The sequence below is a fragment of the Haliotis rubra genome, unplaced genomic scaffold, assembly GCF_003918875.1.
Source record: "Haliotis rubra isolate DU_JTF1 unplaced genomic scaffold, ASM391887v1 Scf46, whole genome shotgun sequence".
Classification (NCBI taxonomy): Eukaryota; Metazoa; Mollusca; class Gastropoda; order Lepetellida; family Haliotidae; genus Haliotis; species Haliotis rubra.
In genome coordinates this window covers 907,879-935,278 of record NW_025767146.1, presented here as the reverse complement: position 1 = coordinate 935,278, position 27,400 = coordinate 907,879, and the positions used below count along the sequence as shown (strand labels likewise).

The following is a 27,400-nucleotide window of genomic DNA, read 5'->3' as shown; positions in this document are numbered from 1 at the left end:
GATATTTCATACAAGCTCTGGGTTGTTGTTTAGTATTAACACAACCGGAGTTTACTTTATAGGCTTTCTGTGTTTTACTCGACATTATTTACAACAATTACACAGTGAGACACTGATATCAATGACCCAATGAGTTAATTACAAAAATGATGCGGTGTGGCAATGTCAAACATTACCCAGGGGACAATAAATTACAAAAATGCACGGCATTACAATTGCTTCCAACAATGACTTACAATGTCATCGTCTTACAACAAGAGACAATATGATATCAGTTCACCACAAATGTCGAAAACTTATTCCTCGTGATTTTTGAATCATTATGATTAATAGTTTTCAATTATTGATATTTTAAATATGTTAATTCAGAGTGAGTCAGTCAGTCAGTCAACAATATTCCAGCTATATGGCGGCGGTGTGTAAGTAATCGAGTCTGGACAAGAAAATCCAGTGATCAACAGCATGAGCATCGATCTGCGCAAATGGGAACCGATGACATGTGTCAACCAAGTCAGCGAGCCTGACCACCCGATCGCGTTAGTCGCCTCTTACGACAAGCATGGGTTGCTGAAGATCAATATTCTTATCCGGACCTTCACGGGTATGTTAATTCAGAGGTGAGGTGAGGTGATGTGAGGTGAGGTGAGGTGAGGTGAAATTGGGTTTAACGTCGTGCTTGAGAATATTTCGCTCATATGACGACGTGCATGCGTGTGTATGTGTATGTGCGGCTGCTTGTACTAGCCCAGACTGAAGCTAGTTTTATAGTGCTAGCCCACTGAGATACCATGCCGCAGTGAAGCATGAAGACCCCACTCAGACACATTATACTGACTCCGAGCCGACCAGTCCTTGTTGTACCCATTAATGCCGAGTGCAGGCAGGGACCAACAAGTACCATATTTTAACGTCTTTTTGGTATGACGCGGTCGGGGATCGAACCCGCGACCTATCGCTCTCCGGGCGGACGCTCTAACCATTACACCACGGAGGCGGTCGTTAATTCAGAAGTTGGCAGTGACGTAGTTAGTGTTTCTTGTCAGGGCAACTCACCGCCTTCATAGGAGGAGGAATGTTTGCTCTCTGTCCATATGCTGCCCAGTTGACCACCAGCACATTGAGGAATGATGATAAGGTGATGATGATCATATTGAGACAGTAATAAGTACCTGCAACAGTAGTCAAGCATGTGGTTTATGAATATTACTCACGTAAGCCGTTATAAAAGAAATAATTAACTCCATTATGATTTGTGCATCACATGTGAAGAAAACGTAAATAGATGACTCGAGCATAGGGCTGTAACCACTGGTCACATGTAGATAGACCACTTGCTATTACACATCGGTGCTTTATTAGTAATAGAAATCCATAGACATCCCTCATATCCACAACTCCTGGCATGTACATGTAAAACGCCAACACCAGGGAGTAATCAATGTGCTCCACTGCCACTCACACCCGCCATTGACACAATTTGCATAAATACGAAATAATAAATGTATAACAAAGTTCACCTTTATAATATTTCCAAATGCTAACAAACGACTGATTCTTACAGAACCTCACTGGACCAGCACATGCTCTCGTTCACCCGCATCAAACACAATCATTCAGCATCAAATCATGGAATAGTCCAGTACTCCTACACTACTTCACCCTCTGCTACTACACTACCTCACCCTCTGCTCCTACACTACCTCACCCTCTGCTACTACACTACCACACCCTCTGCTCCTACACTACCTCACCCTGTACTCCTACACTACCTTAACCTGTACTCCTACACTACCACACGCTGTACTCCTACACTACCACACCCTGTGCTCCTACACTACCTCACCCTCTGCTACTACACTACCACACGCTGTACTCCTACACTACCTCACCCTGTACTCCTACACTACCACACCCTCTGCTACTACACTACCTAACCCTCTGCTCCTACACTACCTCACCCTCTGCTCCTACACTACCCCACCCTCTGCTCCTACACTACCTCACCCTGTACTCCTACACTACCTCACCCTGTACTCCTACACTACCACACGCTGTACTCCTACACTACCTCACCCTGTACTCCTACACTACCTCACCCTGTGCTCCTACACTACCTCACCCTGTACTCTTACACTACCTCACGATGTGCTCCTACACTACCTGACGCTGTACTCCTACACTACCTCACCCAGTGCTCCTACAATACCTCACCCTGTACTCCTACACTACCTCACGATGTGCTCCTACACTACCTGACGCTGTACTCCTACACTACCTCACCCAGTGCTCCTACAATACCTCACCCTGTACTCCTACACTACCTCATCCTGTATTCCTACACTACCTCACCCTGTACTCCTACACTACCTCACGATGTGCTCCTACACTACCTGACGCTGTACTCCTACACTACCTCACCCAGTGCTCCTACAATACCTCACCCTGTACTCCTACACTACCTCACCCTGTACTCCTACACTACCTCATCCTGTACTCCTACACTACCTCACCCAGTGCTCCTACACTACCCCACCCTCTGCTCCTACACTACCTCACCCTGTACTCCTACACTACCTCACCCTGTACTCCTACACTACACCTGTACTCCTACACTCTCACCCCCTGTACTCCTACACCACCACACCCTGTACTCCTACCTACACTGTACCCCACACCCTCACCCTAACTCTTACACTACCTCACGATGTGCTCCTTACACTACCTGACGCTGTACTCCTACACTACTCACCCCTCCCACACACCTCAGTGCTCCTACAATACCTCACCCTGTACTCCTACACTACCACGCTGTGCTCCTACACTCACGATGTGCTCCACACTGTGCTCCCCGATGTACTCCTACACTACGCTGTACTCCTACACTACCTCACCCAGTGTCTCCTACACTACCTCACCCTGTACTCCTACACTACCTCATCCTGTATTCCTACACTACCTCACCCTGTACTCCTACACTACCTCACGATGTGCTCCTACACTACCTGACGCTGTACTCCTACACTACCTCACCCAGTGCTCCTACAATACCTCACCCTGTACTCCTACACTACCTCACCCTGTACTCCTACACTACCTCATCCTGTACTCCTACACTACCTCATCCTGTACTCCCACACTACCACATCCTGTTACACACACTACCTCACGCTGTACTCCCACACTACCTCGTCCTGTTCTCCTACACTACCTCGTCCTGTCCTCCTACTCTATTCGTCCTGTTCTCCTACACTACCTCGTCCTGTTCTCCTATATTACCTCGTCCTGTTCTCCCACACTACCTCATCCTGATCTCCTACACTACCTCATCCTGTTCTCCTACACTAACTCGTCCTGTTCTCCTATATTACCTCGTCCTGTTCTCCCACACTACCTCGTCCTGTTCTCCTATATTACCTCGTCCTGTTCTCCCACACTACCTCATCCTGTTCTCCCACACTACCTCATCCTGTTCTCTTACACTACCTCGTCCTGTACTCCCACACTACCTCATCCTGTTCTCCTACACTACCTCGTCCTGTACTCCCACACTACCTCATCCTGTACTCCCACACTACCTCGTCCTGTTCTCCCACACTACCTCGTCCTGTACTCCCACACTACCTCATCCTGTACTCCCACACTACCTCGTCCTGTTCTCCTACACTACCTCGTCCTGTTCTCCCACACTACCTCATCCTGTTCTCCTACACTACCTCGTCCTGTACTCCCACACTACCTCACCCTGTACTCCTACACTACCTCATCCTGTACTCCTACACTACCTCATCCTGTACTCCCACACTACCTCACGCTGTACTCCCACACAACCTCACGCTATACTCCCACACTACCTCGTCCTGTTCTCCTACACTACCTCGTCCTGTCCTCCTACTCTATTCGTCCTGTTCTCCTATTCTACCTCGTCCTGTTCTCCTATATTACCTCGTCCTGTTCTCCTCCACTACCTTGTCCCTGTTCACTTCCTCCATACCACCTCTACCTGTACTCCCCACACTCCACCTCTCCTGTCCTGTTCTACCCTACACCATCCTGTACCACACACTACCTCACATCCTGCCTCCCACACTACCTCATCCTGTTCTCCACCTCCGTCCTGTCCTCCTACTCCTATCTCGTCCTGTTCTCCTACTCTACTACCTCTCGTCCCTGTTCTGTTCTCCACTACCTCGTCCTGTTCTCCTATATTACCTCGTCCTGTTCTCCTCCACTACCTTGTCCTGTTCTCCTCCACTACCTCGTCCTGTTCGCCTCCACTACCTTGTCCTGTTCTCTATACTACCTTGTCCTGTTCTCCTCCACTACGTTGTCCTGTTATCCTCCACTACCTCGTCCTGTTCTCCTTTCCTAGCTTGTCATGTTCATCTCAACTACCTCGTCCTGTCCTCCTACACTACTTCGTCCTGTTCTCCTCTACTACCTCGCCCTGTTCTACTCCACTGCCTCGCCCTGTTCTCCTCCACTACCTTGTCCTGTTCTCCTCCACTACCTCGTCCTGTTCTCCTATACTACCTTGTCCTATTCATCTCCACTACCTCGTCCTGTCCTCCTACACTACCTCGTCCTGTCCTCCTACACTACCTCGTCCTGTCCTCCTACACTACCTCGTCCTGTCCTCCTACACTACCTCGCCCTGTTCTCCTCCACTGCCTCTACCTCATCCTGTACTTATCCACTACCTCACCCTGTACTCCTACCCTACTGTACCTCATCATGTATTCCTCTACGTACCCTTTGTTATGTCACTAAGGAACGTTTCTGTTCTTCCACACTTTTTATTTAAGAAGTGCCCTTTCTCAATGTGACAAAAATCAATATTAAAGCTGCTCTTCCGAAAAGATATTTAAAGATGATTATCTGAAGCTAATAACGAAGTATAAAATTACCGTGCGCTGAGCGCTGATATTTTGTGTGAAACCAGCTAAATATAGATCCGTCTGATTATTGTAATGCTAATTAGGAAGCGGCCTCTACACATCAAACTATATCGGGAGTTTGCTAATATCGGTTGAAATACCAATTTCCATCCCAGCGCGGGACATGCTGGCTTCGCTCTTAGTGCTGACGAGACACCGCTGTGAGGAGCTTTCGGAAATGCTCCAAGCATTTGACAAATATGGCTTGGTCTATCATCTGATGCCGTGTATGAGTAGACGGTGCTTTTGGATAATGTTCATAAGTACGCTTTACACAAGCAGCATCCTATTTGGCCAGTTATGATCAAAGTAAGTTTGAAGATAAATGTAACAGAACATCATATAAGTTCAATTAGACCTCCGATCATCCCGGAATCGTTTGAAATTCGTGTCACGGTCTATACTTCACCTATCAATGGCATGCTGGATGTACCAGGCGGCAGGTTCTTCTCCAATATTTTCAGCAGAATGAAGAAGGCAATGAAGATTGTCAAACCTGAAAATGAAATATAACACTTTTGAATTAAAACAGTTATTTTCATATTTCATAGCATGCTTAAGACGCATCGGCGCTGTAGCTCACCTGGGTATATAGTCAACAGTTTCATGTTAATGGCAAGGTAGATATTTAACTCTTCATAAAAACCGAAACAAACACTAACAATGCAAAACTAATGAAACATACAACTTTATGGATGACAACTTCTGGTTTATTTGCGTTGAGCGACGTTTCGATGTAGCAAATAAACCAGAAGTTGTCATCCATAAAGTTGTATGTTTCATTTGCTGACTCATCAACTTCTAGAATGCCGATCAAACACTGAAAAACTATTTTGCATTTTGGCTGCTGTAATGGCCATCCTAATATTCGGGTTCGAACCCCATGAACACTATGGGGGTATATCATTAGTGGAACTTGTCTGTGAGAGTTCAGTTCATTGAAGCAATGTTCTCTGTAGTAGGGAAATCACGTGAACCTGTTAATGTCGGAAGTAAACTCAGCGACCCCGAAGTTGTGAGTTGATATTGCTTCCCGATTTAGTACAATCAATGTTGGCAAAAGGTGCGAGTGGATTCTACTTTCCCTATCTAAATCAGATGATTCACTATAATTCTGCATAATGACATATATTTGCGACAGTTTTGATTGTACAAACTGCATGTTCCAAAGGGTCGAGGAATTCCCGGTTCGAATGGTTTTATAACGGAAGAATCCTGGGATTTAGCTGATTTTGGAAGATGAATCAACGCTGGCAAAGGGGGGTAAGTGGATTCTACTTCCGGTATATACTATATATAGTTCACTGTAATTCTGCATAATGACATATATATTAGGGCTGCGCAATATAACCGGTTTACCGGTATTTACCGGTTCAGACATGAACACGATACGTATTGCGATACGCTGATCGAAAACCGGTATTTTGACATGCATTCGGAAAACTTCGTAACACTCGGAAATCTTCGGATATTTCCGTTTTTTTAAATTGTTCCTTTCCTTGTTTCATTTGTGCCAATCATTATTTACATTTTTATTTTGTCATGATTAAAAGTTTTTATTAACGCCTAATCAAGCATTGTGATTGTGTTGCGTTTTTGCTTTATAAATTAAGCATTAGCTCGATTATACGTATTTTTGGTTAAAGAATATATATGCGACATGTTTGATTGTACAAGCTGCATGTTCCAAATGGTCGAGGGATTCCCGGCTCAGGCAACTGCAACAACCACAACCTGACATCCTGAACGTTAAGTCAGGTGAGCCCAAATACCTAGAATGTACCTGATAGTGAAAAGCAACAAGCCGAACATGGCCATTGTTGTAACATTATTATGGATACTCAATAGTAAATTGATTACATCCGGCGTGCATCGTCTCAGACAGAACGATTGGAGTGATTGTGTTTCATCTTTCACTGTAGTTCATTTTTTCATATAGAACAAACCTAATCATTCTTTCTTCCCCCGCCCATGCCCGGATCACACGTCAACTTCTTTTTGGGATTCTGATGTTATTATCAGGAGAAGACTACTCTATTTAGCTAATCCAATTACCCCCCTTTACCTTCACAATTTGCTCTAAATACATCGACTCAGAGACTGCCGCGTTACAAAAACCAGTAAGTCTAGAAGAACCTTGAAGGTCATTGGCATGCCTTCTGTGTCACTGTATTTTATTGGCGACGCATTGTATTTCAATTGCTTCACAAACTTGGTCAAATTCAAAATGCTTAAACGGGTGAGCTTGAATGTTCATGTTTGAAGCAAAGTTGCCATTGATTGACGTCAAACGTTTGCAATTACCCACACGTAGACTACATTTTGACAGTTGCCGCTGACTGCGCTTGTCTACAGTGGCCATAGATTGGGTAGGAACATGTAGACGAAGATTTGCCTCGTATTCTCTTTAAACGTCTACAGTTCCTGAAGATTTGGCAAAAGCGCTGACAACCCCCATGAGGATTTCAGGGAATGCATGACCTTAAACATCTAATGTTCCTGAAAATCGACATAAAATGTCTCCGGTTACTGCTAATTGGACTTGAAGGTCTACAGTTGCTGCATTTGTTTCCTTATTTGTCTACAGTTGCTGCAGATTGGGTTTTCATATATATATAATTCAGCAGTTCCTAAGAGCTGCTTATAAATATCTGGATTAGCTGAAGATGGACATTGATTAAATATCTGCAGTTGCTGCACGTTAGTCTCAAACGTCTACAGTTGCTGCAGCTACATTTGCCGCCGATTGTTTTGACTTTAGTTGCTGAATATCCCTCTTGATGTCGAAATATGCTACAGGATGAGCTTCAACGCCTTTAGTGGCTAGTTGTACGTCAATATTTGCTGCAGATCCTTAAATGTCTATTGTTGCTGTAGATCGACCATTAACGTCTACAGCCTTCTTTAGTTGCTGCAAATTGCGCTTTAAGTTCTACAGTCGCTGCAGATTGTGAGTACATATGTAATTATATAGTTGCTGAAAATTGTCTTTTAATGTCTATCGTGGCTGCAGACAGACACTACAGGTCCACAGTTGCTGTTGATCGTAACGTCTACATTTACTGTTTGACCTTATACTTTGACTCAATTTAACGATTTGGTCGGTATATCTATTTCCATAGTTCCAGAAATATCTACAGTTCCGTTTAGTGCCTACAGTTGCTGCGGACTGAACTTAATGTCGCTGCATTCGTGTTGACTTTTCCAAACATAATGACTGCATGTTTTACAGATCTTAATCTGCACACGTTCAGTTTTCACTATAGCCGCGCATTAACGAAGTGAAATTGTTTTGTTTTTCAGCACCAAATACTAGACAGAGATTACAGTGAAACCTGCCAACACTGGCACCTGTCTCAGTACGCTAGATTGAGAGATTGACGTGTGTAAATGGCAGCAATGTTGGAAAATGATCGTCACTGTCTAATCCAGCACCCTGTCTAAACCGGCATTATATTTCGGTCCCGTGGGGTGCCGGTTTACACAGGTTTGTTTGAATATTTGGCATTCCTCCTACACTCAAGAGACACCTACACTCAAGAGACACGCAAAATAAGTTCCAGGAACATTTGCGCTAACAATTTACAGAAAGCTTCAGTCAACAGATGCGAAAAGCGTCGAAGAAGCTGGTCTGATTCCACACATGAGTGCATGTGTGCGGACAATGACTCCCGCCGTGATATTGCTGGAATATTGCTAAAGGTGACGTAAAATCATACTCACTCACGTACTCACTTAACAGATGCGAAACCGTTTCTTCAGGCTCCGGTAAGGTTGGCTCAGAGAACACGGTTCTAATGGTTGCCGCTAAATCAGAAAACTGCTTCATATTTTGTGTGAGGATAATGACTGAATAATGTGGAATGCAACTCCTTCCATGCATACACACTTGATCAGCACTCTGGTGACTACACGTAACACGTGTCCCTCATGGGGAGACTACACGTAACACGTGTCTCTCATTGGGAGACTACACGTAACACGTGTCCCTCATTGGGAGACAACTGATTTACAGACCTAGCATCATCTTTGCAGGTGATTCCGGGGGAATCCAGAAGAGGATGAGGGTGATGGAGGTGAGGAGGACGCACGGCAGGATCAGGATGTAGTTGTACAGGGTGGCTCGTCTCTGGAAGATCAGGGTGAAGGTCAGGTCCACATAGGGCTCAGGGCAGCAGCTGTAGAACTTGACGTTGCGTTTAGCAGGGACATCGATGATAGTCCAGGCGTTGCTTGTCACGTACTCAGTAAGATCTATATAGTCTTTTTCTTCGTTGAAATGAACTTCGAGCTTGTTACCGTCATAGGTCCAGGAACCAAATTTCAAATCACACGATTGAACATCAAATGGAAAGGTTGTAACGTCGATCAAACAGGAGCTGCGGTACACCGCCTGGGGCATCCACAGGACTCGGCCATCGTTGTGGAACACACACAGCACCGTCCGCTGTTCTTGCAGGCGATAGTCAGCGCTAGATGCAAAGACAATACAAATAGTCAGACTCTACAGATTGGTAGAGTATTGGATGAGTTGGTGGATGGATGGAATGATGGATGGAATGATGGATGGATGGAATGATGGATGGATGGATGGATGGATGGATGGATGGATGGATGGAATGATGATGGATGGATGGATGGAATGATGGATGGATGGATGGAATGATGGATGGATGGATGGATGGATGGAATGATGGATGGATGGATGGAATGATGGATGGATGGATGGGATGGATGGATGGATGGATGGATGGATGGAATGATGGATGGATGGATGGATGGAATGGATGGATGGATGGATGGATGGATGGTGGATGGATGGATGGATGGATGGATGGATGGATGGATGGATGATGGATGGATTGGATAGATGGATGGTGGATGGATGGATGATGGATGGATGGATGATGGAGGATGGATATAACCATATATCTGCCATTTTCCCTGCCTTACTCCCCCAACAAGATGTGCGAAACTTCTTGCAACAGAACAATGTCGAGACACTGGGAGAGAGAAACATCAGCAACAGATGATGAAACCTAATCTTCCCTTCCTGAGCATGTCGGGGACTCTCTTGTTAGATTCTTAACATGAAGTCTGCATAGTGTCAGAGTGATTTGTTACCCTAACACGAACACAGCCGTTCATATGAATATAACATGATAAGTGACCGAGACACACTTGTATGTACATTACCATTTAGCATTTTACAAGCGAGATACATGTCCCTGAAACAAAAGCTGCACATCCTTTCAATAACACATTGACTTTGGAAGTTACTTTTGTTAGGTAATGTCTGTGCCAGTCGTTTGTTAATAGTATATATGTTAAACACAATATCCTGGATGGTACACAGAAAAGTTATCCATGATCTAATTCAGTATTGGGAGGTAGGTTCCAGGGAGGTAACCCCTCACAGTTAAAGGTGTACGGTATGACTTACTAGTTATAAAGCTTTATATCCGGCAACCAGACTTTGTTCCAGGGAATGCGCACCTTGTCGACGCCTCCATATTCGGTCACGTTCCACGTTGCCTGTTCATCTTTCCACCACTGGAATCAAGGACCATCACTGATACGTATGTTAATGCTATGATATATCTCAACATTCTGCGTCAAGAACGGACATAAACACATGTATATTAGACAATAATACCTTATCTCTCAGTCTTAGGGGGACGGTCTCAGGCACTGGTATATGCAGTTATACTATTTCATATCTCCCCATTCAGGGTGACACTAAGATAGTGTTATAAAATCTCTCAGCAATGGTTTACGGTTATAGACAGAGGTGTATGTAATAATATCTCTTATTTTATGAGGTGAGGTGAAATTGGGTTTAACGTCGTGCTTGAGAATATTTCGCTCATATGACGACTTGCATGCGTGTGTATGTGTATGGGCGGCTGCTTGTACTAGCCCAGACTGAAGCTGGTTTTATAGTGCTAGCCCACTGAGATGCCATGTCGCAGTGAAGCATGAATATCCCACTCAGACACATTATTCTGACTCCGAGCCGACCAGTCCTTGTTGTACCCATTAATGCCGAGCGCCAGGCATGTACCATATTTTAACGTCTTTTGGTATGACGCGGTCGGGGATCGAGCCCGCGACCTTCCGCTCTCCGGGCGGACGCTCTAACCACTACACCACGGAGGCGGTCCTTATTTTATGAAGGTGATGGGGTGCATGTAGTGTTATAATACGTCATATTTCAGCCTTGACAGCAATGTACAACTACTGATAGTTATATATCATCTTTCAGCATTGGATATTTAATACGAGCAGCGACAGCGGTATGTATTGTGTATTGGCCATACAGCCAAGTTACATTCAAACACTTAATTCAGTAGAATTACAGACAGACAGTAAACCGGACAATAAAGGAGCGATACTGCAGTGTTGGTGAACTAGAAACTGGAGCACAGTTCTCATACCAATGTTCCAACGCCGTAAAGTAACATATACAACACAATAACCACCATGGTCCGTACACCACCAAATATTCCAGGGACATTATACTATCAAAAGTACTATGGATCTTTTAAACCATCCCTACCATAGACCTGATAAGGACAAACTTTATCGATGAATAATTTCTTTATTCAGATGATGCGACGTTTCCATACAGATTCTTGTATTGCTGTCAAGCAGGTATGAAACATGTAGAAAACAGGATAAATAGTTTGTCGTTATCTGACTCTCCAATTTCTAAATTTGTCACTCAAAGAAGTTACCATAGACCTTACACTTTTACAACAGGTACCACCATAAATACCACGCACTTTACTCCACCTTAGATATCTACGAATCTTATGTCACCATGACTACCACAGGCCCTACTCCACCATAAATACCACAAACCTTACTCTGTCATCAACACCACGGACCTTACTGTGCCATTATTCCACAAACCTTACTCTGCCATCAACACCACAAACCTTACTCTGCCATCAATACCACGGACCTTACTGTGCCATCAATACCACAAACCTTACTCTGCCATCAACACCACAAACCTTACTCTGCCATCAACACCACAAACCTTACTCTGCCATCAATACCACGGACCTTACTTCACCATCAACACCACGGCCCTCACTCTGCAATCAACACCACGGATCTTACTCTGCCATCTACACTACGGTCCTTACTGTGCCATCAATACCACGGACCTTACTGTGCCATCAAAACCACGGACCTTACTTCACCATCAATACCACGGACCTTACTTCACCATCTACACCCCGGTCCTTACTCTGCCATCAATACCACGGACCTTACTCTGCCATCAATACCGCGGACCTTACTTCACCATCTACACCACGGTCATTACTCTGCCATCAACAACACGGACCTTACTTCACCATCTACACCACGGACCTTACTCTGCCATCAACACCACGGACCTTACTTCACCGTCAACACCACGGACCTTACTTCACCATCAACACCACGGACCACCACGGACCTTACTGCCATCAACACCACGGACCTTACTCTGCCATCAACACCACGGACCTTTACTTGCCATCAACACCACGGACCGTACTGCCATCAACAGACGGACTTTACTCTGCCATCAACATGTACCACGGACCTTTGTCGTTATCTGACTGCCGGATTTCTTAATTCACCATCACCACCACGGACCTTACTAGACATCAACACTTTACGGACCAGGTACCACCATCAATACCACGCACCTTACCCCACCAGATACACCACTCTTATGTCACCATCACTACCACGGACCTTACTCCACCATAAATACCACAAACCTTACTCTGCCATCAACACCACGGACCTTTTACTCTGCCATTCAACACCACAAACCTTACTCTGCCATCAACACCACGGACCTTACTCTGCCATCAATACCACGGACCTTACTGTGCCATCAATACCACGGACCTTACTCTGCCATCAACACCACAAACCTTACTCTGCCATCAACACCACAAACCTTACTCTGCCATCAACACCACGGACCTTACTTCACCATCAACACCACGGACCTTACTCTGCCATCAACACCACGGACCTTACTTCACCTGCCTACACCACGGACCTTACTCTGCCATCAACACCACGGACCTTACTCTGCCATCAATACCACGGACCTTACTTCACCATCAACACCACGGACCTTACTTCACCATCTACACTACGGACCTTACTTCCATCAACACCACACGGACCTTACTCTGCCATCAACACCACGGACCTTACTTCACCATCAACACCACGGACCTTACTTCACCTACATCACCATCTACACCACGGTCATTACTCTGCCATCAACAACACGGACCTTACTTCACCATCTACACCACGGACCTTACTCTGCCATCAACACCACGGACCTTACTTCACCATCAACACCACGGACCTTACTTCACCATCAACACCACGGACCTTACTCTGCCATCAACACCACGGACCTTACTCTGCCATCAACACCACGGACCTTACTTTGCCATCAACACCACGGACCGTACTCCATACAGATTCTTGTATTGCTGTCAAGCAGGTATGAAACATGTAGAAAACAGGATAAATAGTTTGTCGTTATCTGACTCTCCAATTTCTAAATTTGTCACTCAAAGAAGTTACCATAGACCTTACACTTTACAACAGGTACCACCATAAATACCACGCACTTTACCCCACCTTAGATATCTACGAATCTTATGTCACCATGACTACCACAGGCCCTACTCCACCATAAATACCACAAACCTTACTCTGTCATCAACACCACGGACCTTACTGCGCCATTATACCACAAACCTTACTCTGCCATCAACACCACAAACCTTACTCTGCCATCAATACCACGGACCTTACTGTGCCATCAATACCACGGACCTTACTCTGCCATCAACACCACAAACCTTACTCTGCCATCAACACCACAAACCTTACTCTGCCATCAACACCACAGACCTTACTCTGCCATCAACACCACGGACCTTACTTCACCGTCAACACCACGGACCTTACTTCACCATCAATACCACGGACCTTACTCTGCCATCAACACCACGGACCTTACTCTGCCATCAACACCACAAACCTTACTCTGCCATCTACACCACAAACCTTACTCTGCCATCAACACCACGGACCTAACTTCACCGTCAACACCACGGACCTTACTTCACCATCAATACCACGGACCTTACTCTGCCATCAACACCACGGACCTTACTCTGCCATCAAAACCACGGACCTTACTTCACCATCAATACCACGGACCTTACTTCACCATCTACACTACGGACCTTACTCTGCCATCAACACCACGGACCTTACTCTGCCATCAATACCACGGACCTTACTTCACCATCTACACTACGGACCTTATACGGACCTCCATCATACATCCACTACCTTACACAACCATGAACACCACAGGCATATACCACCAAAGTCACGTGTAACATGCCGTGGCTCACGAGCAAGATCAGGTAAACTTCTCACAGATTCTTTATGGAAATACTACAAATTATGCATTTGAGCAAGTCTTGCTTCTTATTTGTATGTCCGTCATATCACGATGAACGAGGTGAATATATTCCTCCGATTAGTACCAAAAACATAAATGACAACCAATGACATGCGTACATTGGGCAATCTTTCAATGTCATCCAGAATCGAAAATGATAAAAATCGTCTCTCGTGTTCAATGAATTGTATGATATGCGCCTGCCGCCTCTAAATGTTGATTTTAATATTGATTGCCTGGTTTATGAGACTATTTGCACTCTGTTCCCTTTCTTGCAACAGAGATCTGAATATGAATATCTTAAGGCCTATAAATGTTGCTCGCAGACGAGGCTGTTAAACTCCAAAGGGTTTGATGTCTCTCAAAGTGTATTTCTATTGGAAAGAGGCAGGAAATGCGACTCTGTTTTTCACACACGTAAGCGCATCATCCCGAGTCTGGATGCAGGTATTAGCATCATGTAGATTTTTTGTTTTGGTAGAGTTTGCATGGAAATGTATCCACAGCCATCCAGTCTATCTAAAAAAATATAACCCTCACATATATGTTATATCAGTGTTATGTTTTGGTGATTTATGTATGCTAAATGTTTTCACCAGTCTATCAAAAAAAACTAGCCCTGAAAAGTATACGATGCAACAGTGTTATGTTTTGGTAGTTTATGATTTGAACGACATGAGAGTGAAGGATCCACTACTGTAAAGCATGTTGGTCACATCTGGTATGTACATGAATTCAGTCAGTCAGTACATTGGCTCTACGCTTCATGTGTTACTCACGAAGGTAAGTATACCAGCCCACTTCTTACCTAACACGTGTTGATGTACACTCATATCTGGCTCCCTATTAATTTGTTCCGCCAGATGATGTTTTCCACTTTACTGGTACAAGAAATGAAATGACAAGAAATTGTCGGATTATAAGAACCAACATACCTGCCTCTATACAAGAAGCTATGTACTTTACAGCTCTAACTAGATTTATTAGACGATTACCAGTGATAATAAGTGACGAGATATCTAATTGTATATGCAAATTACCTTTAGCATAAAGGTTAAGTTCAAATTCAAAAGGTCAGTGCCAGAGAATGTTCTTGCTTATATGCCAAAAATGATTCCTCTGGGGGCAAAAAGAACAGTGATGGGAGTTATTAATGTTATGTCAACAGTAACGTATCACCGCTTCCCGCACAGCTCTTTCATGCTAGAACGTACATGTCATCATACTATAGCTTGTATATCTGTAAGTAGGCGCCATTTATAATTTAGTTATATGCCATTATGTTTGAGCTGTCACTACCACATATGTAATCATCACTTGTATCGCATCCCTTGATATCATCGCATTCATATCCTCAGTTTCACTCACAAATCATCACTTGTATCGCATCCCTTGATATCATCGCATACATATCCTCAGTTTTACTCACAAATCATCACTTCGAACATCTCTTTCATGTTATAAATGATGCATATATATTTATACGCTATCACTAGCATGTCATCACTGAATGCCATCAGTGGTATGTCATCCCTCCCTCATGTCATCACTGAATGCCGTCAGTGGTATGTCATCCCTCATGTCATCACTGAATGCCATCAGTGGTATGTCATTCCTCCCTCATGTCATCACTGAATGCCGTCAGTGGTATGTCATCCCTCATGTCATCACTGAATGCCGTCAGTGGTATGCCATCCCTCATGTCATCACTGAATGCCGTCAGTGGTATTTCATCCCTCCCTCATGTCATCACTGAATGCCGTCAGTGGTATGTCATCCCTCATGTCATCACTGAATGCGTCAGTGGTATGTCATCCCTCATGTCATCACTGAATGCCGTCAGTGGTATGTCATCCCTCCCTCATGTCATCACTGAATGCCGTCAGTGGTATGTCATCTCTCATGTCATCACTGAATGCGTCAGTGGTATGTCATCCCTCATGTCATCACTGAATGCCGTCAGTGGTATGTCATCCCTCATGTCATCACTGAATGCCGTCAGTGGTATGTCATCCCTCATGTCATCACTGAATGCCGTCAGTGGTATGCCATCCCTCCCTCATGTCATCACTGAATGCCGTCAGTGGTATGTCATCCCTCCCTCATGTCATCACTGAATGCCGTCAGTGGTATGTCATCCCTCCCTCATGTCATCACTGAATGCCGTCAGTGGTATGTCATCCCTCATGTCATCACTGAATGCCGTCAGTGGTATGTCATCCCTCCCTCATGTCATCACTGAATGCCGACAGTGGTGTGCCATCCCTCATGTCATCACTGAATGCCGTCAGTGGTATGTCATCTCTCATGTCATCACTGAATGCCGTCAGTGGTATGTCATCTCTCATGTCATCACGTGTATGTCACCACATATATCGCGAAAGTTACATGTGTTATATGTGTATCATACTTACATGCTATGATGAGCATATCACCTAATGGTGATAACTATATGAACTGGCATGACCCATATGTCACATCTAGCATATTACTACCTTAAGTTGAGCATACTCTAACGCCTATACTTTGTTGTCTGGTGTGTACATTTCCAACTTTTTACAATCTAGCATATACTGTCTCTTTTCTTTCTCAAAAGATTTTTAATCAAAATTAGCACATTCAAAGCTTCAGTAAAGCTTCCATAACGTTTCATGCTAGACATGTGGAGGACATTTCCCAGTTTGACGAGTCAGTGAAAATAAATATGCCCGATAGCCTGTAGCAATAGCCTGTTTTAATTTATATCACATATTCCTGATTTTTTTCATAAGTCATTTTACTTGCATTTTTTCCTTGCACGTGTGTGTAATTGGCACCACCAAGGGTGCAGGATACGCAGAGTGCTCACCTTTTTCTCGAACACGTGGTATTATCGTAATTTGATACTTGGGATGCAGCTAACAAGTATGCGTTTAGCAGAGATTTCTTAAGAAAATGGTTTGTCGCTACCGTTTGTATCGTTTTGCTTTTATACTTCATTACTTGTGTGTCACTAACGGGTTCGCCTGTGTGTGTGTGTGTATATATTTGACACTTGTGTGACAACTTATAGTGAACCCAGTGTATCTGATCCTGTGTATGTCCTCAGTTAACACTAGCATATCATCATATACCAACAGTTCATCTAAGTCATCACTTATACATTGCCGGGGAAATGTACATTTCGATGGCCAAGCATCATACTATAGCAATGAACATGAGTCTCCTCTTGTTGAAGCTAACTGCATCCTGAGATACATCATAATTTTATAATGATAACCCAACAACTCGGTCATTCATTTCGTTCTGATGATATTTTTTGTTTGATAGAAGTCCACAGAACTAAAACCTCATGCCGCGGTCTTATGAAGGAGTACTGCTGTTATACAAACTGTGCCAGTGTTGATGCTCCCGGCTAGGCAGGATATGCTTATCCTATCCACGAACACCTTGTGGCATCACTGATCATTAATTATCCATGTATGTACTGTTCCTTTTGCGCCCACAAGAGCCTGTTTTGGCACATAGTCGAGGCTGGATATTCCCTGACGTTTGTAGGTGTGTTTTTTTAATGTTTGTTTTTATCTTTATTTGTTTTATTTTGGTCATACATTACAATGTTATTATCATACTAATGAAGGAAATAGCGCAAATAAACTCAGTTACAACCTGAATATTAAGTAGCAAACTATAAAAAGTTTTTAAGAACATGGTCTTTAATATAGTATTGGTCCACATACCCCTGGCATCTATAGGATATATTCTGGTCGCCGTTATACCCTTTGTATTTAGTATAAACACTGTATATATAGTTCCTAAACTACTTGCAAAATTGAAACCCTGACCCAATATATAGAGATTATATATATATTGGGCTAGGGTCTCAATCTTACAACTATTTTAGAAACTTGATATTTCGGGGTAGAGCCTCAACCCTTCTGGTATTTTGATCTTTCACACCTGTTGCCAGTGCAAAACATGTGTAGCTCTGGAAGGTCGGTTACACACAAGGTTTCTGCGTTGCTTCAAGTTCCAGCAAAGCGGTTAGTTACAAACTGTCTTTGTGTTTCATTCATTCAAATGTGACCCTATCAAATCCGTTCTGTTTGTTGTCAGTGCCTCAAATCATTATATGGATGTGCACTTTTTGTTGAGTGCCAGTTCCTCAACAGATGTGCAGTTTCAGTTCCTCAACTTATCATGTATGTAACCTGGAGATTGTTGGCATGTACTGTCAGTGGGTCCAGCCTACACACATGTATACATAGTAATTCCGAGATATCTTGGTATCAATTCCTCAGCAGTGCCTTCAAACGTAGATCCTGTATGCTCACTGGCAACACCTTAGACCAATTATAGATAATTATAGACACACATGCACACACACACACACACACAGAGATACACAAACACAAACACATACATACATACATACAGACAGACAGACAGACAGATACAGACAGACAGACAGACATACAGACAGACAGACATGCATGCATGCATGCATGCATGCATGACAGACAGACAGACATATTGTCTGTTTCAGTCATCCTGTTTGTACTTACATATACGTCCCACACGTTCAGCGTCAGTATCTGATCTTGTTCGTTCAAGTCCATGATCTGCGTCAGTTGTATACCAAACCAAAGCTTCAGGGTGTCGTTGAAATGCCGAACTGGACGACTGTATTTTCCACGTACACGATACTTGTGCAGGATCTGCTTCACAAGCTGGTCTTCGTAGGAGAGCGTGTCACTTCCACGATTACCGCTGGAAGTAGCTGGGGAGGAAGAAACAAGAAAAACAATTATTTCATATATTTGTCAGCAACGAGATTTCATATTTATCCCTCGTCCCTCTCGAACTGCCTGCGGAACGTTGCGATATGGCTTTAGTTATTTAGTTATTCACTAGAACACTCAAGATCCTACTTTGAAAGAAACACACACCGTGCTGTAAAACATTCTACATGTCAGTTGGAGACTTTCAGGTTTTTCAATCATTGTGTAAGAACATTCATTGAGGATAGTAGTGACACTGGAACTGTGTAGATCCGTTTGAGATCCTTCGTAAGCTTCACACAGCCGGTTAAGTGGGGAAAAGGTGTGTGGCGTGAAATGTATAGTGTTAAAAGCATAAAGAAAACTAGAAGAACTGTTTACGCAGATAAGACTACTCCTGTCGTGTAATAATAGTATGAATCTATGGTTCAAGTTGAAAGAGACTTGACTGCCAGTGACATTTCATAACTAAATGTCACGGAATGCATGAAACTGTACTGCTACTGTAATATCATGACTCAGTGAGTGAGTTTGTAAGTACATCATAGCATCCCTCAGACAATATTCTAGCTATTCTATACACAACCTGAAACAAACATATTCAGGTAACCTCTGATTCAAAACATGAACAACGTCCCATGCAATCGGAACGTGACTGCTCAAAACACAGCAAAATGACAGGATAATGACGCTTGATTGTATTCCTTAATACCTGCAGCCACCATTAGGGGGATGCAGACCTTTAACCCGTGTCCGGCTGCAGGGGACAAATGCTCTCAGGGATCTTCATCATGGAGACGTGAGAGAGTTGTTGCATGAACACTGTGTGAGTGGCGGATGTAGAGCGTTTCTTTTCATTTCGCGAACACCTGGTGTCATCACTATTCAATAATGATTCTGAAACACGTGTCCATGATGATGTTTTGAAGTATAAACAAGCTTCACCTTTCAAATGATAGGAAAAAGGCCCTTGATAGTTCTTCCATAAACTTAAAGAACATATGTTGTGATTCCTTGATGTAATTTTAGTCACACTGGCAGATATTCGAGAGAGCAGTCTCTGGTTTTGACACTTTTGAAGCTGAGTGTAGTAATGTGTGCGTTGTATGATAAGGAGTACATACTGTGTGTGTCACATCGATTATAGGGTATTGAAGAATAGACAGTGTATATATTACAGTTAGGATATGACATGGAGGAACGTTTAATAAGTGCATATATATGAACTGTACTAAGAAGTGTATATATATATATATATATGTGTGTGTGTATATGTGTATATATGTATATATATGTGTGTATATGTGTATATATATATATATGTGTGTGTATATATGTGTATATATATATATATATATACATATGTGTGTGTGTGTATATGTGTATATATATATGTATATATATATGGTGTGTATTTATATGTGTGTATATATATATGTATATATGTATATATATATATATGTATATATAGGTGTATATATATATATATGTGTGTGTCTGTATATATATATATGTGTGTGTGTGTGTGTGTGTGTGTGTGTGTATAATTATCTCAACATTGTGAATGTATATTACATGAGATAAAATTATTTTTAAAATTTAAGAAAAATACAATGTTGTAAATTCTGAGGAGCAAACGAAACTATACCTCATGATGGATTATTTTTTATATGAAATATGAAATTAGCGTGATCATATCCAAAAATGAACTGTCAGCACTCAGTTTATTTTGTCAACTATATCTGAATGTAAAATTTTAAAACATTCGCATAATATACAACCGCTGGAAGAGTTTATCAGAGATATTGGCACAAATGTACAATACTTCAGCCATGGTAGTGGACAAGTGGCTACAATTCATTTGTTTCCAAAGTCTGCATTGAACCAATGTATTTTTACACACTATTTAGCCAGCCTCGTGTTTTTTACAAAGTGTTTCAGGAATGAGTAATTGCTAGGTCGATATAATCAAATTTGGCAACAGATCTTTCATAAAAAATATAAGTATCCTCTCTTTGGCTCTCCAGGTTATATACCAAGTGACGGCATAATTATTTCAGAAATCGTCAATAAATATGTGTACTCCAGTTCATAACGTTCGCAGTCGTTTTTTGTAAATTATAACAGAGTTGCTTTGGCAGTTTGAGAAAGAATCTTCCCGGGGTGGAATTTAAATGGAAAGAAAGGGTCTTATCTCAACCACGATTATTCCAGAAATGAAAGTCGGCTTGTTAATGAGATCGTTAATAATTTCTCCCAATCAGCATCTACAGATGACTTGTTTGAGTGGCATTTTAGAAGTTGTGACGTATAATATAGAACAATGTTTTTCTGGATAACAACTTCTTTATTTCGTCAGTGCGACGTTTCGGTACAGATTCTTGTACCGTTGTCAAGCAAGAGTGATGAGCGTTGACAAATATAATTTAGTGATGATTTTCAGCAATATGTATCATTATACCACAGTACATGATTACTGAGTGCACATAATGTCTGACATGGCGTGATGAGGAAACTTTTAGGGACGTTGTAAGTGTCATGTACAATCAAAGTGAGTGAGTGAGTTAAAGCTGCTTTCACTTACATCACCGCATGTCGACTTGATGTAGATGAAAGCCTGAAGGGATGCACGAACTGATAGACATTCACCTCATTCATGAAACCTATGAGTATGGATATGGTCAAGACAAACCAAGACATTGATCATTGTGATTCTGGGATCCGAAACCATGATCGTTTGTTTCCTACAACATCTAAGGGACGCAACTGTGCAGAGCTATACGCCGTCTGCGTCCCCGCATCAAATTGTAAGCCTACCTAGTGTGTGATACTAAGCGAAGAATGGTTAAAACTTACTGATTAATGACAGCACCACAACCGCCAGGCAGTAGATGGCATGGTGCACGTCCATGTTGCTTCCTCCGGCTTGTTTCTGAAAAACAGACATTTACTGGTGAGTGAATCTATCAAATCTCTGATAAACAATTAAATCTGTTACATTAGAAATAACTTCCTTTCATATTCATATTTTTCTTTCTACTAAATTAGCAATAAACTGCAGTGTTTGTTGAGTAGCGACTGAAGACAAAGAGGTAGTATTGCACGCCCTTCAAACATCTCAAGTGGTCTCACGTGCTGCATCGCAGAGGCTCCATCGGAACATCCCACGTACCTGTAGTTCTAGTCTCAATGCAACATTTTACCTCGAACACCTCACATACCCCAAATCACATTCACAGACAGACATCTCCTTCGAACAGCAGCTACACTCCCAAACTCCCAACCTTTACACAGACCAGACTTACTAGCCCCCAGCCACAATCAATGACCATCATCCCTTTGAAATTTGAACTTTGTGAAATAGTCCATCAGACTTAGATCACACTTTAACACCTTATATATTTTCTGTAACTGGCATTTAGAAGCTGTTATGTTGAAGAGGAATATGTTTTATGGTTAGACAACCTCTTTATTGCAATAGATTTCGGTGTAATATGTTAACACCGTTATCAAGCAAGTGATACTAAAGTAATGTGAAAGTAGTGTGTTTATTTCAGAGTGCAATGAAACAGTCGGTGTCAATAATGAGAACATTAAACGCCTTTTGGTTGAAAAAGAACATTCAACAAGGCATAGAGAGATTCATCGAGACAAGAGGAGATTACACTTTGAGCCAGTGTAAACTATACAGCTCGGGGGAATTTGCACAGACCGCTATATCATAAGCAGTAGAAATGTAAGCAGACCCACCCCGGCCATTCTACATAAGACAGAAGGTTAACATTTATATACATCGGAAGCTACATGTGCATACGTGATGTTAAACACATCTACACAGAACACTGGAGATTAAATACGGGGATGTAGTTTTACATGAAATGGCGGGATAGATTGGAAGGATGAATATATGTACATAAGACACCGCAGGACAAACAAGGGGTGGAGGCGTGTATGTATACACATGGCACTGTATTAAAGACAGGGGATAGAAGCATTCATACACATGGTACTGCAGGAGAGATTTTCATGGGTATGGACGCAATTATACATCGATAGACATGGAGGATAAACACATATATACACAGAAAACTACAAAAAAAGACAGGGACAGCAACATATACATATATAGAACACCACATTAGAAACAGTGACAGTAACAAATATACTGAACCGCAAAAGAAACGCAAGTTGATTTAGAAATGTCAATATTTCTGAATCTGTGGAACAAACAATCTTAACACTACGAAAAAACAACAGACAAGTGATTGTTGAAGAAATGAGTCGTGATCTCCGGTGAAAACAACACTCAAGTTTACTGTAAAAGCATATGTTATCACTCCACCCTCACACACCAAAAAATGTCACGAAACAGTGTGTCAATCAGTAGCGCGTGTGACCACCATTGGCTGCAATGCAGGCAGCACAACGACGTCTCATCGAGTCAACAAGTGTCTGAAAGAAGGCTTGGGGAATTTGATTCCATTCCCTGACCAATATGGCTTCCAAATCTCTAAGGTTTTGAGGTTGAGCAGCTGTCTGTATCCGTCTACCAATTTCATCCCACACATGCTCGATTGGTGCCATATCCGGGGACAGAGAGGGCCAGGGCAGTACAGCAATGTTGTTCCCTCAGAGGAAGTCCATAGAGATCCGTGCAGTGTGAGAACGAGCATTGTCCTGCTGGAACGTCTGGAGCTGAGGTTGGACCTGGAAGAGCGGTACAACGTGTAGTTGAAAGACCTGGTCTCTGTAGACTACAGCAGTCACACGTTGACGAAACACGTGTAAACGTGTTCTGTGGTGGTAGCTGAAGCCACCCCATACCATGAGTCTTCCACCTCCCCAGCGGTTAGGTTCCACAACACAACAGTTGGCGTAACGTTCATTACGTCGTCTCCATACACTTAATCGTTGAATCTGGACTCATCAGAAAACAACACTTGTTGCCATTGTTGACGTCGCCAACGCTGGTGTTGTTGCGCCCACTGTAAACGATTTTGGCGGTGACGTTGCGTCAGAATCGGTCCGACGTAAGGACGGCGACATCTGATCCCTGCTGCCCTCAGACGACGACGAACAGTGACTGCAAAGATGTGACGTTGTGGCCCTTGAATGGTTGCAGCTGTCTGTGTTGCTCGTTGCTGTCGGTTACGCAGATGAGTAACCCGGATGTGACGATCTTGCGCTGGCGTTGTTACCCTGGGACGTCCTGAACGTGGTCGGTCTGGAACATTACCGGTTTGACGATACCTTGCGGATAGTCTTGTGATTGTTGTCACGTGACATCTGAAGTGCCTGGCCACTTTAGTTGGTGTGGATCCGGTCTGCAACATTCCAACGGCGATTCATCGTTGCTGTTCAGTTAGACGTGGCATGTTTTCTCCGCGTTGTCACAGTCAATTTTGTATTCTATGGTGTTTTTTGAACGACCTGCCTTATAAAGCTTCAAACTGGAGTGAAATGCACGCATTTTTGCGTGAAACACAAAAACTTCATGCAAAAAACACGAAAAACATGAAAATGATTGCGTTTGGGCGATATGGTCAAGAATCAGCGGCAACAACGGCAAAACCATCTTCGAATGCTTGGTTCTATAATGGTATACTTTGTTGTCCTAAAAGGAATGCATTTGGAACGTATGTTTTGAAAATAGTAACTTGCGTTTCTTTTGCGGTTCAGTATATATACATAGAACACTACAGAGAGACTAGAAGAATAAACACCTAGATGTAGACAAGCTGTGCCAGAGTGATATTTAGCACACACGCATGCTCTGTAAGTGACTAGACGATCAGTTGTAATATAGAAAAACTACAAATTACTTTACGAGTTAAAAATTAGTTAATAGATTACCATTTACCCTGAGAAGGCACAGCACAGTTCTCGCATCATCACTGCTGTCAACTGTTAGTGATTCATGGCACATAAGCTGATCAGAATCGTACCGTGGACTCTGTTTCAGTAGACATTACTTCTGATTAAGGAAATGGTCTTGTCCCTTCTCCTATATGTTGATTCAATAAAACATCATTTGTTTTTGGAAAGAACAGTATCTTACTTGTGTATGTGTTTTGCACAGAAGTGTGCCATTTGAAAGAAAACGTATTTTAGTTGGTATAACTGGGTAAAAACGGATCACATTACTAGTATATGTTTATATATGTGATATAAAATATATACCCTGTTAAAGAGATGCAGACTGTGTGTGTATGTGTATATGTATGAATATATATATATATATATATGTGTGTGTGTGTGTGCGCGTCTTGTGTTGTGTTCTGCTGTGCTGTGTGTGTTTTTTGTGTGTGTTGTTTTGGGGTGTTTTTTGTGTGTGCGTGTGTGTTGTACACAGAACAATATGCCCTGAGACAATACTGCATTTATCCCGCACTTACATATCCATTGAGATAGAAGCAATTTGCCCTGGAAAGGAACTGCACACAACGTGCATTTATTTAGGTATTAGTAGCAATCAATGCTCCTTCAGAATGGGTTGCACATTATCTGTATGTAGATATTAGCACGGATCAATTTGCCCTGGAAACGAAGTGCACATTACGTCCATTTATATATGAATTAGCCTAGATCAGAGTACACTTGGTTTGAACTACAGAATAACTTGGCATGTAACAGATTTTATTTATCTCAGTTACAGCTTATTTATCTTAGCAGGAAGGGAGGTTATTGGAATATCCCAGCCCACGCACCATTGTAAGCAGTTTCTGTTTTGCACTCTAAATGAACAATGACATAGAAACGAAAAATGTCACATCTGGATGGTAATTGTATTATATGCAAATGAAAAATGCTTAACATGGTGGTTATTTCAGATTTATATGTTAAATACTTCACATTCAAATTAAAAACGAGGTTAATCTTTTAACTAACTAAACATATTCTCCTTCTGTCATTGAATCTGTATAAAGCATGGACTAATGCAGAAACGAGAACGATGATAGAACTACTTGAAGTATTGCAGGCAAGCAGATGGATTAGCTCATAAGGTATTACTGGTCAACAGATGGATTATCTCACACAAAGCATTACAGGTCACGATCAGTATATGGGGTAACTAACACAAAGCATTGCAGATTAGCAGATGGATTAATAAACACAAAATATTACAGGTCACGATGTGCATGTGCGTTAACTCACATAAAGCATTGCAGGGCAGCTGATGGATTAACCCATACACTGTTATATATATGCTAGCAATTGGATTAAATGACACAATGTATAATAGGTTAAGAGATGGATAAACTAAGAAAATGCATCACAGATGGACCAACTAACAATGCATAATGGATTAGATAAATTAACGAGCACTTTGTATTGTAGGTAGCTTTGCATTATCGGAGGTCAGCATGTGGATTACATGACACCATGTGTTACAGGTTCACAGAGAGATTAACCTGCAGGTTATGTTGTTGCTCTAACGTTATATACATACAACATGTATTACAGAGCGGCAGGTATATTAACTAACACAGGGTATTAGTGGTCAGTGCATGCATTCACTACCACACTGGGTTAAAGGTCAACAGATGGATGATCACTCATGCAATTCATTACAGGTTAGAAGACTTACTAAATGATGCAGTGTAAGTATGTATCACCGATGATAATACTTAGTTTAGTCAAATAAGATAAAGAGCATGTGTAGTGAATGTTTACTACCAGAAGCATTAACAGTTACATTGATATTATGACTAACTGACAAAGTATATAAGCATTAACAGTTACATTGATATTATGACTAACTGACAAAGTATATAAGCATTAACAGTTATATTGATATTATGACTAACTGACAAAGTATATAAGCATTAACAGTTACATTGATATGACTAACTGACAAAGTATATAAGGTCAGCAGGTAGGTTAACGTATAAAGGGTTCATGTAAGGTCAGCAGCTGGATTAACTAGTACAATATTCATGAAAAGTAGAATGATTAACTGACAATGTATAAACAGCATAGCGAAATGAATAGTTGATAGAACAATAATTTAGGCTCAACAGTTAGATTAACTCATACAATATTAATCAAAGATTAGCAATTGGATTTACAGATAATGTTTACTGGATGCTAGCATGTGGATTAACTGACACATTGTTATATACAGTAGATTATGGATTAGCTGTCATTGACTATGGTAGGTCAGGGGATGACTAAATAAGGTGTAGATTAAATGC

General features: G+C 42.2%; 1 protein-coding gene across 3 annotated transcripts in view; it reads right to left on the bottom strand.

Moving 5' to 3' along the window:
* LOC124290232 (neuronal acetylcholine receptor subunit alpha-7-like) overlaps positions 1 to 27,400 on the bottom strand; it is a 45,707-nt gene that overhangs the window by 3,462 nt on the left and 14,845 nt on the right. For all 3 annotated transcript variants that reach the window (XM_046726946.1, XM_046726945.1, XM_046726944.1), the window contains exons 2-7: positions 22,062 to 22,137; positions 18,990 to 19,204; positions 10,378 to 10,487; positions 8,952 to 9,406; positions 5,344 to 5,430; positions 1,054 to 1,169 (exon numbers count right to left, since the gene is read on the bottom strand). In XM_046726946.1, coding sequence (XP_046582902.1) covers positions 1,054 to 1,169; positions 5,344 to 5,430; positions 8,952 to 9,406; positions 10,378 to 10,487; positions 18,990 to 19,204; positions 22,062 to 22,116 — 1,038 coding nt within the window. In that variant the 5' untranslated portion in view covers positions 22,117 to 22,137. The remainder of the gene's footprint in view (positions 1 to 1,053; positions 1,170 to 5,343; positions 5,431 to 8,951; positions 9,407 to 10,377; positions 10,488 to 18,989; positions 19,205 to 22,061; positions 22,138 to 27,400) is intronic.